Source organism: Cydia splendana, chromosome Z, assembly GCF_910591565.1.
Source record: "Cydia splendana chromosome Z, ilCydSple1.2, whole genome shotgun sequence".
NCBI lineage: Eukaryota > Metazoa > Arthropoda > Insecta > Lepidoptera > Tortricidae > Cydia > Cydia splendana.
Window position 1 is genome coordinate 8,963,471 of NC_085987.1, and position 19,165 is coordinate 8,982,635.

A 19,165-nucleotide genomic window follows, 5' to 3' on the forward strand; every position below is an offset into this window, starting at 1 on the left:
CCGTGGTCAGCCCGGCAACGTCGGAAATGGTATGGCAACGTCGCAAATGTATCTGTACACGACATTTGTGACACACACATACGTAAAATTGATGAAAAGTTAACTATGATTTTTGCATGATTTCTGTATGAAACATTGTTTTCCTATTCATTTCGCGCAAACGAATATTCGAAAGTAGATAAATGCGGAAATATTTGTGTACTAATAGTGTGTAGTTACTTAATGAACACGGATTGAATTTTGTATGAAAATCGAACCACCTTAAGGAACTTCAGAAACCGTACACTGTTTTTCATACGATGTATGTCACCTGTATGTACTCTAATAATACGGACCAAATCATACCTTCCTGTCAACATATGTCATATTGTACTGGGTCCCTCTATAGGTACAGTCAACTGTAAAAATATGGACAACAAAAACAACTTACTCAAAAATATGTCCCATAGTGCGTAATTCACTGACATAAGAGTTATGGGACATATTTTTGAGATGATTTGTACACCCATAATTTTACAGTTGACTGTACAGCATTTTTGGTCCTTTCACGCATACATACCTACACATATTCAAGTAAAATTCGAACACACATATTGTTTCTATAAGTAGCTAGTTTTATGGACATCACAGTCATCACATTAGGTATCTAGTATCTACTTGCAACTGTTATGTCCTTACCAATTCGTATACCTACTTGTTTATAAAGCTATTATATTCTCATTCTGTACTTCCCGCGTCCTTTAGTTATCGTATTATCTCCTTCCCCAAGTTCTATCCTCGCCAGCTCACCACATCCCCTGAAGTTTTAATCCTGCAACTTACCAACAACTTTTCCACGTCACACTCAAGACCAATGAAAAAGGGTCGCTTAGCATTGATGCCTTTAAAAGGAAAAAGAAAGCGTTTCACTTAAATATTTGGGTTATTCCCACTAGTTACCACCAAGTTGTTACCAGTGGTAACTACTGGGAATTTTTTTCCCACCTTTTCCCACTGGTAACTACTATATAGCTGAGCGACAAAACTATCAGAACTACACTCGCTTCTCGCCAACTCGTTTCTAGCTCAAATCGCTCTTCGCCCATCGTTTTTTGTGGGAGTGCCTAATGGAGGTCGACATGTGTATTTTTCCTTATTTATCACTTATATTACTTAAACTTTTTTCTTCAGAAGTGTGATGAAAAACATTGCGTGTAACTCTGGCCGTATAAAAATTGTAAACTAACTAGACTAGAGTCATAAAAACTCTCTGCCATCCGGCGGGTTCCTATTGACTCTCTTAAACAATTTTATTAACAATAGTTATTATGTGTTCCCCCAGTTCAATGAAAGGTACCTAGGTATATAAAATAAATAAAACACCAGTTTAATAATTTATTTGTTTCTTACAATTGCATATTTATTTCCTGTAACATTTGGATATTGAAATTAAAATAATGGCATTACCGTTCTGGTACTAAATCAGAAATGTTCATGTATAGACGTAGTGCATAATATTGTTTTCCATCGTATGTTCTCGAAAACGTTCAGTATTTGTCAGCTACTTCAGTCAATCTCAGTACTTTTTGTACCGAGACTGACTGAAATAGCAAGACACGTTTGTATGTTTCCGTGAAAATACGATGGAAAATAGTTATGCACTACATCTGTATTGTGGTACTACAGTGTGGTTTCAGTTTAAGTACTTTGTAAGATGAGAGATGAGCAAAACAATGCAAGTTGTATCAGTACGTAGCGTTGTGTAGCGTAAATACATCTTAGAAGAGTACTTGCGTACAAGTAGGTACAATTTTGTACTTTTTCGGACTAAACATATATGTGACTTGAACCTGCTAGTGATGAAAATATGGGTGATGCAAGTACATATTGAGCTAGATATGTACCTACTTGTACAGTCAACTGTAGAAATATGGGTGTAGACAACTTACTCAAAAATATGTCCCATAGTTCTTAATTCACTGACATAAGAGTTATGGGACATATTTTTGAGATGATTTGTACACCCATATTTTTATAGTTGACTGTACCTACAGACATTGGTTGCATTTCATTAATCAACTTATTTTCTCTTCTTTTCTTTCTTCTAATTTTTAATACTTATTGGGTATTACAGGTAATATTTAGATAGTTATTTTACCTAATTAATACATTAATAGCTCTGATGCATATCAAAACTGGGAAGTTTACTTGTTTATTTTACTAACTTCTTTGCTGTTTTCTATGAATTTAAGGAAGGTTGATATGCATCGACATGCTTGAAAGGAAATATATATTCCATAGCCCATAAATAACCATACAAGAATAGAGAAGTCTTCTAATTATTTGTAAATCAATCTACATATTTAAAAAGGGCAATCCAATCATATTACCTAGATTGGTTTTTGTATTATTTACTGTACCATCCAGAAAATATGTTAATTTTCCTAGTAAATGTAAGTATCAAATTCTTCTGATATACAATCTTTTTGAATTACATGTGTTGAAACTGATTAATATTTAAGTACTTGAAATTAATTAGTGTACGTCTGTTTTGTTATTAACTTATAAATTCGATGTTCTAACGCACATTACCTACTCTGTAATTACGTAAAACAATGCGTGAAAAATTGAGCTGTCGGTGCAATGAGACGAGACACGATCCACTTAATAATAAGTAATAAGAGGCGTGTTCATTAGCAGTGGTCTGAAATCGATACAAATGATTACATTTAATTAAAAACTAATATCGCTTTAAATTGAAAAGCAAGAAGCTAAGTTTACAAATTTAACAGAAGAAAAGCAAAATATTAGAGTAGAAGACGACGCCGAGCCGCTAATTGCTATTTAACTAATACACATTGATACACACAAAATTTAAGTAGATGCCGACTCGCAATAGTCAAAATAACTATTGACATTAATACTAAAAGCACAAAATCCTTAAAACACGAAAATATTAAATATAATAAAGACATCAGCACATCACAATTAAATAAGTGAAATGCCAGTTCGGGAATGACATAAAGTTAAAATATTAACAAAAAAAAAACAAATGTCTTTGTCATTTTGAAACATCTGAATCTCGGGCAAGAATACGCTTCTGTCTTTTTAATGTCAAGTTTGTAATTACTAACATTTTTTCATTATTAAGAAAATACTTGAACGGGAGCATTTTATGCGTAGCCTACGTTTCACTTAATGACATACGTATTACCTATAGCAATCGAACTAATAAAATTCAACTACAATAAATATATATTAAGTAACCAAATACTGGTTCAAAGACACGAAAATTATTAATAATGATTAAACCCCAATTTTAATAAGAATACGATACGAGTATATATTTCTAAACCGGTTTTTTTTACGAAAGGAGGGGTATATGGTATATAGTTAAGTACCTATTAATTAATTAAGGTAAGTACCTATAATGAATATTTTTTAATCGCATAGCAATAAAAAAATGACATTTCAGTGTCATGTTTTAGAGAATGTTAATAACACGGTTACGTCCATATTCAACCAACAACAATAAATTTGTATATGATTCAAAAAACTCTTTTAGTAATTAAATTAAGTACGAAAAAAATATCATTTATAAATATAGGTATTTTAGGGAAAACAGTCCAACTCAGCCGAGATATTTTATATATAGTAATAAAAATCAACTAGAAAAAGATGCTACTAAATATAACGTATATAATCGTATAAATTCTAGCAGAACACATTTTGGTAGTAATTAAAGAAGACAGTTCTGCTGTCCACGATAAAACCTAATTATATATATAATTTTTTTTATAAAGAAGGCCTTTAATTTCTTATTTTTTTAACAGTTGAACGTGGCTCGCTTATGTAAAAACGTTATTTCGTTTAGTTGGATAGATGTGTCGGCCAAGCATTCACACTCGGGTCCGTGCGTCGCACCATATACATGAAATCCTTCGTTCTTTATTTATTGTGCTCGTGTAGTGTGAGCACGACAAAAGTTTTTATAGGTACATTAATATGTGTTTTTAACATAAAATACGATTCTCGACTCGCGAGGTGAATGTTAGGCTAAATTTTCAAGAATCTTTAAAGAGTGCATCGGAAACACTGATCACGCCTCTTGAGTCAGGGTGTACACATGTCGCTTCGGCTCCTCTTCACAGCAGCCGCTTTATTAGTCCATAGGCTCGTTATTAAATTCACTAATTGCGCACTCCAACACTAGCGCCTTAAACACTAATCAGTAATCAATGTAAACATTGCCGCAAGTTAACATGATTCTACTTACAATTATTACGTTAAGTAACATGCTGAGAAAATCACCTACGTTACTGTCATTGATATGCCAATCACTTTATACTGTATGATATGTTGGTCCATTTTGTGCAGTAATTGGGAGCGTAGTCGTTTATAAACGAATGTAGGCTGGTTTTAAAGTTCACATTTTCACTTCGACACAATTTGTACCTTATGTGTACACCCGGTGTTTGACGGCAAAGGCTGTCTCTTGCCAGAGGCTGTCGCCGGCGCAAGTCGTATTAAAAAAATAGATTTGTTCAAGCTAAATTTTTCTACATTTCTCTTCTGTGAATTGCTCTTTCATCTCGTGATTAAAGTCGGATACCCGCTTCTAATAGGAATTCGTGAGTTAACACATGTAAAAAACACATTGCGCGGTCGTGCGCCGTGTGACATGAATTGAAGTTTTCAAACCGTGGTGCTGGAGTACTAAGCTGGGCTACAAAGAGGAAACGTAGAAGAGAAATAACGCCCGCTGTTAATTTCATGAAGATGTTCACGGGGCCGTATGCCGTCGTTCAAGCGGCACGATGTAGTGTTTGTGCCCCGTACGCGCTAGTCACGCGTACGTCTCTCTGAAGCGCTTTTGGATGTGGTGGGCGGCGTTGAGCAGGCGGTGGTGGAAGGTCAAGTGGGTGTGGGGGGTGAAGACGGGCGGCACGGGCGCGGGCGTGGCGCGCAGTGGCAGGGTCGGCAGCACTGCGTCGGTGTCCGGGTGGCAGAAGAAGGCGACGCAGTGGCGGCCGCGAGCGCGAGCGTACGTGCCCGAGGGGACCACTACGCGGTGCATCTGTAGCATTCAAAGTTAAAAAAATATCTCACCAAAAGTAAAAACAATCCATTTATGCTTGTCGCGAAGGGAATGCTATTGTGCTATCTATATAAAAAATACAAATATGCGTTATAAAAACTACAGTTTAGCGTTAGTTAGTTAGTAGGTACATATTTTGAAGTGCAAAGATTAATTATTTTTCTCAAAAATGGACGGCAAAGTCGACTTTGCCGTTTAAAAAATAGGTTGCGAAGCGCGTAGTTTATGGTCAGTCAAAATTTTAAAAAGTTAAAAACATTGCAGTCTCGATTTTGGGACTGCAATGTTGCATACAAATTCCATTATTTGTCGAGTTCCAAACTTTTTAAAAGTTGAAATGGCCATATCAAATGAAGGCACAGGCCCATTAAACAGCCAAACAGATGATTAGTACCGCGACTATTTAGCTGTCTCAAATAGGTTGGCGTATTTTCGGCAGAAAAATACACTCCTATTTTTTTATTAAAAAATAAAAAGGCGGCAAAGCTAATTTTTTCAATTGTTTCTACTTTTTTCTGTGAAAATATATACGTAAGAAAGTTGCTTTTGTAAAATATTTCTATGATATTTATATTTCTTGCACCATTTTTGAGAAAAGCACTATATATGACTCGGCTGGAAGGCTACTTGCTGGCTTCGGATTCAATTAAACGGACTCCCAAGGTCGTCCGTTTAAAACGAATCCTCAGCCTGCAAGTAGCTACTTCCGAGCCTCGACAATAATGTACTATTTCACCACACCAGCTCGGAAAGGCTTACTTTGCATTTCAAAAACGGATAGCAAAGTTGCACTTTGCTATCAGTAATTCACATGTGAGGCAAAGTAATCAAATACAAATTTTGAGTTGTTTTCTTATGTTTGCTGGTAGAATTGACTTTTAAATGATGAATTTGGATGATAAATATTTAATAACATTCATTTGAATTTGATTTTGTTTGATATTTTACATTTAATATTTGCTTCGGATGGTGTGGTGAAAAATTTTGTGTTTCACACGGGGGCAAATTTTGTTTAACCCTCGTGCTTTGAAACCCTCGCAACGCTCAAGATTTCATTTGTCGAACCACTCGCTACGCTCGTGGTTCAATTTTGGAATCTTTCGCTTGCTCGGGTATCAATATTAGCACGAGCGGTTAAACAACAACTTTGCCCCCTTGTAAAACAAATAACTATTGTTACAGAGTTGTTTTGTTTGTCGTGCATAACGATCTCTGTAAATATCGATGGTGCAATAACAATAATTGTGACGTTTCCATATTCCTCCAGAACATAATAATTTCACAATGTTGATAACGTACTGTATGCAGTAAGTAAATAAAATGTTAGTCAACGCGACAGTTCGTGTTCTCGTCGCTGTTATGTAAATATTTTTATTTTTTCTTAAGAAAATAACAAACTTATTGCGTTCCATTTTTAATGCCAGTGAACAAGCAGAAAAACCCAAGGTAGATGTATGTTAGTATTTTTACCCCCCCTTGGTGATATTTGGTGATTTTAAGCAAGTCTAATGTCGGTTCTGCCATGTTTCTACTGTATTGCGTATATTATGTTCAAGATGCTATCTCTCAAAAACAGTACAGTTGGTGCGATGAATGTTCTTATTGAGTAAATACGCATATAAAATAGAGCGGATATTTAAACTGATTTAATACAAAAGAGTGGGTTAGTTTTATTTTGTGCTACTGTTACTGATAAATTGGTTTGTTAGACTATAGTGTTTATATGCAAATGTTACTGACCAGGGCCGGCAGAATGTTGGTTGTCCAAGCGGCGAGCAGTTCCCCGGTCTGCACCAATATAGCGCCGGGAAGATGGCCGACTGACTGCCACTTTTCGCTGCCGTTCAGTTTTACCTGAAAACAGTTTCACATACACATGTTAGTTGAAATACGTAACCACACCCCGGACACTGGCGATCGAATGTATGAAACAAACGCGTTCCTACGCACACAGTCTAAGCTCGTGTAGTGAACGCGTACCATGCTCGTGTGAGTGAGATAAGACGTGCTAGGGTTCCCGCCATTTTATTGTTAAGTTCGATGACCTCAATGACTCAAAACTCATTGCACGAATTAGGAAGTAATAAAAATCGTATTATGCTGTAAGGTGGGTATCTAAGCTAGATTTATACAATAGTTTCCTATTTTGAATCAGTATAATAAACGAAGTAACAACATTTTTGTAAGGAAATTCAGGCCAGCAACATATTACGTAAGTTGAAAACATGATTTTTTGTTCATATAGATATTGTGTTGTTTTCAGTGTGATCTGATAGGTTTTGTAAATATTTGTATAATATTTGAATATTTTACGTGGCCTCCCTTTGCGCACCGCGTCGTCGCGTCCTTGCCAGCCGGTAACTGTGAGGTAACCGAGAGCGGGTGGGCGGCACTTTCAACGGGAGGCAGGGAGTGTCCATACTGTACGTTAGTACTCTTTATTATACTGTGACGTAACTCTGCTTGAAAAGTTAAAATCGACGACTGAGCCAGTTGGCGAGTTATTTTAGTTATTGGACTGGTTCAAGGCTTGGCTGCGTGGGACTGATTTGTATTATTTCAATTATTAGAAGAAAGTAAAAGTTAAGTAGGTAGGTACCTACAGTCAGCAGCAGAAGTTGCTAAGCAGGCCAGGTGTTCAAAATGATCTAGACGCGACGTTATTGTTAAGAGTATAAGAGCGTGTCAAGGTAATTTTGAACACCTCGCCCGCTTAGCAACTTCTGCTGCTGACTGTACTTAACTAGAATCAGTCCCAAAAGTCCCAGCTGCTACAGCCTGCTAAGTTGACAATCGGCATGCAAACTAGTTCGATATAAGGTAGTTGGCAACTACCTCATTTAAGTGGTAGACTTACGAGTATAAGGCACCCATAGAGACTTTTAATCAAGCTACTAAAATCCAAACTTATGTATACTTTCGCATTTTTTTTAACTTTAGGTAGCTGATGTTTCAAGTTTGTGTGCAATGATAAGGAGTCGGAATAAGGAGTGCCTCCGTATATACGAGTATTATGTGGACGGACAAGCATCGTCTTTAGCTGACACGGAAGACGAACAACCAATTCAAGTTATGAGGAAATACTACACGTTAAAATATACTGGGGATTCTACGCGGTTGGTGCGAATGACCTTAGAACTTTACATTGACATTGATCTAATGGCCTTGGCACTGACCTTGATCTATCTATAGCCTTTATTAACCTGCGAACCGGGTAATACTTATAGCCGGAGAACAGGGTACTTATTTCGGGGTAATCTGGCGTTTCGATATATTCGTGGCAGGAGTGAAAAATGCCGAATACTGAATCTGCTTTTAGACGTGTTATTTTTTAAATAAACGGTTCAAAATTAAAATTAAGAGTGAATTAATCATCAAAATTTCTTATTTTAGTTCGCTGGTAACCTTGGGTTGGGTATACCTAATGATGAAATATTTAAGTCGGTAAATATTGTGTTTAGGACGTTTACGAAAAACTTTTATTGAAATTATAAAAGAAAAACGTCTTTGTTATTTACCGCTATCTAATTCTGATAGCCTGAACATTTTTGATGAAATCGAGCAATATCTTTACGACTCTTAAGTAAGAGAGATTAAGGGGCGTTAGCCAAGATGACAATCGCTTATCGACAAACGCCAATCAAAAATTAATAAGTTTTTGGCAAAAATTTCATTTTTGGTACAAGCTTTTATTCGTGACTGTACTTTTCTTACGACAGACAATTTAACTAATACTCATCGAGACAATTCTAAAAACCCCTAACACAATTAGGTTGCGTTGTTTCATCACATAGTTCCTATGGCCACCTCCTGTCTCCATCATCAGATCAGTTCGAGAGTACCATATTATTGTATTGTCATCAGAGCTACATACAGCTGCCAATTTTCATGACGCTACGATCCTTGGAAGATGGTTAAATTAGTTACCTTAGATTCCATTACATAGTTAGTTACATACAGGTCGACCTAATAAAAGCTTGTTAAAAAAATGTATCCGCTAGATAACAGATGCGACGAAAATTTACGTCAACGCTTTTTATTTTTCTCTGTCCCTAAAATTTCAAGGAACAAATAACTGTACCGTTAGTTTTATAATTATGTACCTGTACCTAGTAATTAAATAACCTGCATTGCGTGTCTTCTAGCAGGCGTTTCTTGATGCTTCCCAAGTTACTCATTTAGGTCCAGTTGCACCAACCACATTTAACAGACTGATTAACGTCAAACAGCAGTGAAGTATGAAATTTCCCATACAAATAAATTTAGCGAACGCTTTAACGGTGACAGACGGTTTGGTGCAATTAACCGACCCTTATTGTTCTTTGTTACGATTGTTGCTAAATAATTGGACTAAACTTTATTTAGCATGACCTCGTACGAGTAAACTAGCACTAAAAATACCCACAACAGTTATTCATAGACTTTTTCTAATTCCAATTGACAACTATATTTAAAACGCGTTCTTTTTCCACTCTCTTGTGCATTCGTCATTGTCAACGATAAAAAACGGTTTCACAAGTAAAAATACCTCGAGGCCACCTTCGGAGTCTTGCGCAAGTAGCGTGAAAGTGCCATAGTCGGCGTGCGCGCCGCAGCGGGTGTAGTGCACGGCGTCGCTGTCGCAGCACGGGCCCTCGTCCTCGGGCGGCACGGGCGGGTAGTACAGCAGCCGCATGGTGGACGGGTTGCTGCCCTCGCTGGACAGCATGCCCGAATGGCACGTCAGCAGCGTCGCCGGCGGCAGACCTGGTTCACCAACAAATGTACATATTAATGATATATTCTCTACCGGTATTCGATATTTATTTAATTTGACCATAATTACAACTACGCCGAATGTGAATATAGGTACTTAACAACGAGGAAGTAAGTTCATTGTCAGGAGAGGGGGAAAAGGTTTTTCTAGTAAATTATCCTATTTGTGTACGCTCTACAACAACAGCACTTAGAATAATACTGTCAATAAAAAAACAAGAGGTTTGAATGCTCATCTAAGATTCCTTATAACTATAGTATTCATTAGACATCCGAAAATGTTGAGGAATAGGTATATACATATATACGATAAACATACCTCAAGGATAGTCCTTTTGTAAGAGGAGAAATTAAAAATGGCTTAGTTTCGCATTGCAAGCATTTTATACGTTTCCATAATAAGAAAGCAAAGCAAACAAAGTTTGAATGTTATAAAAATCATTGTTTGGTTCTTATTGTCATCTGCATAATATTTTCGCATTAGGTACTTACTGTCAGAGTACAGTCATCTGCAATAATATCTTGCACAACAAAGTGTGAAAAGATATCTGGCACAATCTTATAAGTAGAGCCATAAATGCGAGTCACATATTTTTGCGTACTTCGTTCTGTGAGATATTATTGCAAATGACTGTACCTATTCCTAGCTATCGGTAAGGTAGATACGATCCGTCTGTATAGGCGACACGAACAAAACAACTGCGAGATGCAACGACGTGTGTGATAATGATAACTAAGTATATGTAAGAGGACCCGGTTAAGGTTCTCCATTGAAATAACTAATTCTATATAACAAACTACAGGCACCTATAAATAATTGCAGCTTCAAACATAATAACTGACTGTTCTGTGAGTCTGATTATGATTCTATGATTTATTGGATAGGCATTGAACCGGTTGTTATTGATTGACGCAACAGTCAGAGTGCGTTTGATAATAATCGATGGCTGCGATGCAACGACGATAACAATCAATATGTACTGCAGGTTACTTTAATTTCATTTTAGTGAGTGAAAGTAAAGTGTCTCCTGTCTTGTATAAAATACCGATAGCTTATGTTTCAGAGCCAAACGGGCGAGACTTTACCTAATATAATCCAGAAAACCGTAAAGCCGTAAGGGCTTTTCTGTTTTACAAAAAAACACTATCGATTATACTTTTGCAAGACATGTACAGTCAGCCGTAATAGTAGCATATGAAACAACGCGCCAATAGTATTCAACCACCCTCGAATACTTTTCCAATTACAGGTTTATCTCGATAGTTCGCGTTCAAAGTAACTGCAACAGTTTAATTATTCTATTTTTAAAGACATGTCTCTTTTTGTTACTATCGGAGATTGGATAGTATTAGAATACTATTGACGCTTAGTCTGATACGCTAGTTTTGATGCTGACTGTGCTAACGAATTGTGTACTCCTAGAAACTATAGGTACTTCAATTTAACTGCAAACGGAAAGGATTGATTAAATAATTAAAATAATATAACGTAACAAGTGTAAGTTATCATCGTGTCGTACACTACACACTAAACATTTATAAACATTCGTAAGCCAACGTGAGACTTCGCAAGGCAGTTAAATAAGAAAAACAAAAGCATTATAAAAGCAAAACACACGTTGAGCAACAGATGACGATATCTGAGTCTGATACCATTGATACGGCGAGGCTGTCATGTGAATATTTTAAAAGTGTATTTCTATTATGGGACTAAGTCCTATCGCTGGGCGTTTTGTATTAAAAAATATAAGAAATATTAACCGAAGGCGTAAGCGAGCGCCTGCAGCAGAACGCGAGACAGGTTAGTGAGGTCCTGCGCCAGGGGCACGGCGTGCTTCGTGAACTCGGGGATCTCCTGTGCTGGCATGGAGGACGCCGAGAGCGTCGTGATGTTGAACAAGTGCCGCAGCTCCTGTAACATAAGTACGTGTTTATTGTGAAGTACTGCCTACATACATCCTAACATCCTTCAAACGTTAATGTACAGGTCGGCTGACTGTTCATAAAGTACAGGCGAGCGGGAACGAAAAATAGTATAAGCGCCGCTGATGCGGGCGCGTGCGGCGGATTTTGCCTACAATTCCACCCGCCGCGTGCGCCCGCTCGCGCGACGTTCCGGAGGCCCAGACTGGTGCAACAACTATTGTACAAAATTCTGGACTGCCACTCCGTAGTAACTAGTAAATCGTTTTTTTTTAGGGTTCCGTACCCAAAGGGTAAAACGGGACCCTATTACTAAGACTTCGCTGTCCGTCCGTCCGTCCGTCCGTCCGTCTGTCACCAGGCTGTATCTCACGAACCGTGATAGCTAGACAGTTGAAATTTTCACAGATGATGTATTTCTGTTGCCGCTATAACAACAAATACTAAAAACAGAATAAAATAAAGATTTAAGTGGGGCTCCCATACAGCAAACGTGATTTTTGACCAAAGTTAAGCAACGTCGGGCGTGGTCAGTACTTGGATGGGTGACCGTTTTCTTTTTGCATTTTTTTCCGTTTTTTTTTTGCATTATGGTACGGAACCCTTCGTGTGCGAGTCCGACTCGCACTTGCCCGGTTTTTTAGTATTTGTGTTCTCTAAATTTTTTTTATTTACCGTCATGGTGGTGTCGAACTGCTCGGTCCCCGGGCGCACGTAACCATGGTTGTTGTCCGGGTTGCGGAGGTATTGCGCCCGACATCCTTCCGGCAGCGCGCAGAAGTTGTCCAAGTCTGCGTACACTGCTTTTAACTGTAAGTTAATTGTTAAATTTATATGACCTATATACTAAGTTACTAACTACATATTCTTCATAACTTCACAGTTCACAAGAAAAATTAAAGAAACAAAAACAAAGTATTGGTAGAAAAATAGTCACCTCTGAGTACCAAACAGCTGTCTATTATCTCTCTCTCTCTCTGGGATCTTGTCAGGGTGACTGCGTATTAAGTAAGACAAGGGGTCATCCATCCAGTCAGTCATAGTCAGCACCAAACAAAGTGACCAAATATATCCCAACACATCCTTATGCTTATCGCAATAACTATTAAATGAAAATAAATAAAAAGATCCTACGCTATATCGGTATGCCAACAAAATCCATTTTATGCCAAAAACATATAAGGTACGTCATTTTGGAAAAGAGCTTATATTCTTTAAACTTCTGGATCCATTTTTATGAGTCATACCTAAGAAAACTCGCTTTAACGTAAATCGGCGACGAGTTACGATGCCACAGACAGACAGACAGACATTGGCGTCAAACATATAAGACCGAGTTTTTGAAAAAGGTGTTTTGAAATATATTTGATCACTAAGAATCTATACCTTCTCCTCGGCAATGCCATGGTTGACCAGCATCGCCATTCCCTTGCTGCTGAGGGCGGTAAACAGCTGTTGTCCGATGCGGCGCACCACCGACTTCATAGGACACACGTCCGTACCTGGAACAAGGAACAACACACTCTATTGAGCAGCTGATGTTTCCATTACACAATTGATGGCGTTATTTTATTTTTAAGGAGTACCAACAGCTGCAATAACATTATACAGTTATATTATAATGATAGGCTTTTAACGTCTCAGGTGTCGTTTTCAGATTTTTAATGATTTATGTATGTAATGTATTTTAATTTTTTGAGTTACGGAGGTCGAGGCTATAAGTATAATCATTAATCAATATTTAGTATACCTACTTACTTACGTTTCACAATGTGTTCTCATCTACAGTCAGTAGTAATATTATATGTATAAGTATATAACATATTGTCAAAAGAGTAGGTAGTGGGTCCGCAATGGTGCTCATGTAAGGGAGTTATAACGAACGTCCTGACACGTCTATAACCTAGTGTAAGTATTGCTGTAGGTACTGTGCATACTGACATTACTGACCTTTGTTAGACTATCCGCAGATGCTAAACTTTAGCGTGGTCTAGCAAGGTCTTTCCGTTTACACACATCCATAAAAATGCCTACGCTAACATTACCTACAAAACAAAAGAGCCTAAGACCACTTGTTGTTCAATGTCTGTACTGCTTTACTTGGCGATGCATATTTTAACTATTTAACCGAGTGAATCCGGTAGTATAAAATAATTCAAACGGATATGGCCGGGGATGATGTTTCCCACATATTTCAGTGTTGTGACCTTTGTCGATTGCACAAGCCCGCACCGCATGTTCTTGTAACTAGGTAGGTACAAGTAAACCAGCCTTTGCTGTCCGTGACACCATTTCGATGGAATACCTTGTCGAATGAGAATTTGGAATTTTTATTTATGTTCACGGAAACAAAGTCGAACTCCGAGTTAAAATATCGAAACGAAAGAATTGTGTACTGCACCCAAAGTGGCTACGCTTAAGAACGGCGTCGCGTCCTTAAAATTACAGTCCTATTTCTCATCATAATTTATTGGTTTGGTTTGCCGCCTGGGGCCACAAGGCCACTACTGCCGAAGGGAGATAGCTTTTAAGGCAAGTCATTTTTCCTGCTTCGGCCACGTACTTAATCCTATAACCTCAGATAATACCTAAATAAGTAGTAGGTATCCGAGGTAGAGACAGAGATAACTGTCCGTCTATATCTAAGTTTGACTCTATCAAGAAATGCATTAGTTATACAAACGTATCACTTATGTAGTTGTCACCATATCAAACTGCTTGCTTAAATGTAGTATTTTGAAACATTTATGTAACAAAAATACTTGACGTATGAAACAGTGATTGGGTTATGATAAGATTGGAAACTTGCCTATCGCTAATATGAAATATCAATCACGTGCAAAAAATATATGTACCTGCTTGCTGTGAACCAGCAAATTGATGAGGTTCTTAATTGGCTAAAAAGATAGGATTAAATTACTTAGTATTAAACAAGTTTAGTATGTTATTTTTTAAGCCATATTTTTCACGAAAGGGAGCCAACGGTGTGGATTTTTTAATTGACATTAAATTCACTTGAAAAATGTAGAAAGAACGGTTGTTAACTAATTGTTCGTTATAGGTATTAAGTGGTCATTCAAAATGAATAGTGATTAAAAAAAACCTGATGATGAATTGTATTATAAATCCCTAATAAATGCCAACAGCTCGTTGACTAAGGCCCAGTTGCACCAACAACATTTAACAGACTGATTAACGTCAAACAGCAGCGAAGTATGAAATTTCCCATACAAAAAAAAATTGCAAACGCTTTTAACGATGACAGACGGTTTGGTGCAACCGACCCTAAGTACGACACGACTTCTGTTCAAGTCATAGCGATTCGTACAGGAGTCGTCCTTAGAGTTGTCCAAAATAAACAATAAAAAATAAAACGCAAGAAAATGGGACGGGTATGCTATGGAAGTACAGAACATGTATTTTAGTTTACACTTTCGATGTTGACAGTGAAATGTCAGTAAGCAGTACTGATTGATGTCACGCGCTGATTCTTGGAAACAACGAGATAATGAATTGCAAGAGTAACATCCGTGGAGTTAATTCAACATGACATGTCGTCCGCTCCGCCGCATTCCTCATGTGAGGTTCTTTACATGCGAGCACTTACTTCCCAGTTGCGAAATCCTTAAGAAATTAAGGTTGAATATTGAACAGAGAGCGATTTCCATGAAAGTATTGATATCGCCCTTGACATTTTAAGCCCCATTTCTCTTTACTCTGAACCTAGTTCACATCTCTGCGGTTAGATTTTATATACTATTTCAACTTATGGTGATTTTGAGGACTTAGCTGCTGTTATGCATGTTATATATTACGGTAGTGTTAATATTTATCTATTCTTATACTACAGAGTTCACTGTTGGTAATTTCAATTTCAATTTATTTATTTAAAACAAAATGCAACTTTACAGGACTAGCCTAGTCATTACATTTCTTATACCTAAGTCAATACATAATAATAATAAACAAAAGACAATAATAATAAAAGTATGGAATAATTACATAAGGTCATGTCAAAAAATTGGTACATACCATTAAATCCTTAGGTCAGTAACTCGCATAATTTCAAACACTCTCTCTCAATAACCGTCCAGCCGTCCGCAAACAAATCGCAGGAGTGTTGCACAGCACCGAGCTTATTGAGCGTGTTCAACGCTCGGCAAACGGGCGAGTTGCGCCGCGAGACCGTGCGGGCGGGAGGGACCGCGAAGAGACGCAGCCGGTCAGCACGAAACCGCGTACGCCCGTCCGGGACAAATAATCTACAAGCCTCGTCAACTAACTCGGGACAGTCCAGGCGACCACGCAGGATACGGAGCACGGTTATTAGCTGGTCGAACAGTCTGCGCGTCGCTAGTGCGTTGTATCCTAGCGTGCCTACATGTAGATAACTATGTAAACATACATGTAGATAACTATGTAACATGATATCTTCGCTAGAATGCGTAGATTTTTTTTTTATCTTTCTATTAGTTATTTTGTTCTTCAATATACTTACACATTCCATACGTATGTAACGTATTTGTTTCTTATGAAATTATGTAAGTTACCGTCAAGATCCGTGTTTAGTGATCATGCGCTTTATTCCCTAGTAAATATCACACTCATTAATCCCGCACCGTTAGTTGGTAGGTACTTACGATCCTAGCATACATAAAAAATAAGTTCAAAAACTAAAACCCGACTACTGCAAATCGCGCTCTAAAAAGTATGAAACAAGATAGAATTCTTATCTGAAATTATCATATAGGAAAATTATAAGAGTTATCATTTTTTTATATATTTACAGAGATATTCAAAGGATCGCCGTGGACGTATGCCACGATTATAAACTTTAAGGTAAAGTGGCATACGACCACGGCTATCCTCTGAATCTCTGTAAATATATAAAAAAATGATAACTCTTATAATTTTCCTATATGATAATTTCAGATAAGAATTCTATCTTGTTACATACTTTTTAGAGCGCGATTTGCAGTAGTGGGGTTTTAGTTTTTGAACTTATTTTTTATTTAAGTAATTAATTTTGGGTTCAGGATTTCGTTACTTACAATAATATTTAAAGTCACCTTCGGCGCCTGGCTTTGGAACGCGTACAACGAGCCTCGTACGTCGGGCTACGCCCGACTCTTTTAGTATGAGGGCGCCGAAGGCGCCCGGCTTTGGAAGGCGTACATCGTGCCTCGTACGTCGGGCTACGCCCGACTCTTTTAGTATGAGGGCGCCGAAGGCGCCCGGCTTTGGAACGCGTACATCGTGCTTCGTACGTCGGGCTATGCCCGACTCTTTTAGTATGAGGGCGCCGAAGGCGCCCGGCTTTGGAACGCGTACATCGTGCTTCGTACGTCGGGCTATGCCCGACTCTTTTAGTATGAGGGCGCCGAAGGCGCCCGGCTTTGGAACGCGTACAGCGAGCCTCGTACGTCGGGCTACGGCCGACTCTTTTAGTATGAGGGCGCCGAAAGCGCCCGGCTTTGGAACGCGTACAGCGAGCCTCGTACGTCGGGGTACGTCCGACTCTTTTAGTATGAGGGCGCCGAAGGTGCCCGGCTTTGGAACGCGTACATCATGCTTCGTACGTCGGACTACGGCTGACTCTTTTAGTATGAGGGCGCCGAAGGCGCCCGGCTTTGGAACGCGTACAGCGAGCCTCGTACGTCGGGCTATGCCCGACTCGTTTAGTATGAGGGCGCCGAAGGCGGCCGGCTTTGGAACGCGTACATCAGGCCTCGTACGTTGGGCTACGCCCGACTCTTTTAGTATGAGGGTGCCGAAGGCGCCCGGCTTTGGACCGCGTACAACGCGCCACGTACATCGGGCTACGCCTGACCCTTTTAGTGTCGCCTTTTGGACCGAGTCCGGTGCGTCACATAGGTACGTTTCAGTATGCTTCGCCTGACCACTGCGAATTTTAACGAGGTGAATATACTAAGATTATTAAGCAACTTTTACCATGGGGCCAAACCCGATCTCGTAAAAAAATTTGCTGATCTGGACTTCTATACCTATTCACGTTATAAAATATTGCAGGTCATTTTAAAAAACACCATGTATATAGCGGCCAAACAAATTTCTTTTGAAAAATCCTTCTTGTATCGCCGTAGTCGCGTAACACGCGGATAGATAGAATCCAGAGCGATTGTAGATTCGTAGTTCGAATTACCTACCAGATAAATTAATGTTTTATCGGGTGCATGCAAGCAAAGCCGGGTGCAAAAGCTAACAATATGTATATATTTGAAATGTGCTAATTGAGCTCTTTCAAATGATATACAACACGTCATCATTACTTATTTTTATTTTTTTGGTTCGTGACTTTATGACCTCTAGAGGGCGCCGTGTTCATTTTTTAGTGACGTCATATAGCCTATAGCCAGCGGACGATTAAGACGATTCGAATGACACGTCGTTTGTCAAATTTCAATGAGTACTTTAGAAGTTATGAGGGAACAGATGAACATACATACATACATACATACATACCCACAAACGTACCGGTTGTTTGAGCGTTATATGTATTATTATAAAATTTATGAGTAATTTGCCATTCATTGTGGAAAAAGTTTAATTTGATATCTCAAACAGCTCGGCCTAGATTTATTTCAAAGATATTTTTTCTGTGCTTCGGCCTCTTGCAAAAAATGGCTGCACTAGCTAGTTCGCTTTCCTTTATAATAAAACGGAAAATTAGTTATAGTGTCGATTCACGGTATAAATGTATGTGAAAAGTAATAATACAATGCGTCTTTTCATAAAATCAAAGTTTTATTGCATAATCATCCACCATTGAACCAGATTTATCCAAATCCAAATTGTGCCGGCCAGGCGGTCGGACATGGTCCTTCGAACCGTATAGTTTGTAAAACAAGTGAAAGTTCACCACCAAAATCATCATGGAAGTCGACTCTTACACCAAATTACAGAAAAATATAGAAGAGAAGATAGATAAAGCCGTATCTAACTTCAAAAAATCGCCCAAGGCCCGGATTACGAGTACATACATAGAAACAAGGTTAGACCTGTTAGAAGGCTACTGGAAATGTTTCGAGAACAATCATCAAGCTATCGTGTTAGAATCCGAAGATCCCAACAACACCTATTTCACATCCGAGACTTATGACAGAGTCGAAGAGAAATACATCGAATATAAATGTCAGTTAAAAGAGGCCTTGGACAAAATGAAACCACAAGCAAGCTTGCCGGCAATATCCACAGCTCACTCACACAATAATGAATCCAATGTATCCAGTGCAGTGAAGCTACCAAGAATTATTAGCCCAGTGTTTTCCGGCAAGTATGCAGAGTGGCCTACCTTTCATGACTTATTTGAATCTGTGATCCATAATAACCAAACTTTAGCACCTGTGCAAAAGCTCCATTACTTGAAAGGTCATCTGACAGGTGAGGCAG

At 38.4% G+C, this 19,165-nt stretch overlaps 1 protein-coding gene across 1 annotated transcript in view; it reads right to left on the reverse strand.

Moving 5' to 3' along the window:
* Nucleotides 1-1,373: 1,373 nt before the first annotated feature.
* LOC134804220 (uncharacterized) overlaps nucleotides 1,374-19,165 on the reverse strand; it is a 71,785-nt gene continuing 53,993 nt past the window's right edge. The window contains exons 2-7 of the mRNA XM_063777186.1: nucleotides 13,142-13,257; nucleotides 12,431-12,565; nucleotides 11,594-11,744; nucleotides 9,606-9,823; nucleotides 6,818-6,931; nucleotides 1,374-5,056 (exon numbers count right to left, since the gene is read on the reverse strand). Of these exons, the coding sequence (XP_063633256.1) occupies nucleotides 4,826-5,056; nucleotides 6,818-6,931; nucleotides 9,606-9,823; nucleotides 11,594-11,744; nucleotides 12,431-12,565; nucleotides 13,142-13,257 (965 nt within the window). The 3' untranslated portion in view covers nucleotides 1,374-4,825. The remainder of the gene's footprint in view (nucleotides 5,057-6,817; nucleotides 6,932-9,605; nucleotides 9,824-11,593; nucleotides 11,745-12,430; nucleotides 12,566-13,141; nucleotides 13,258-19,165) is intronic.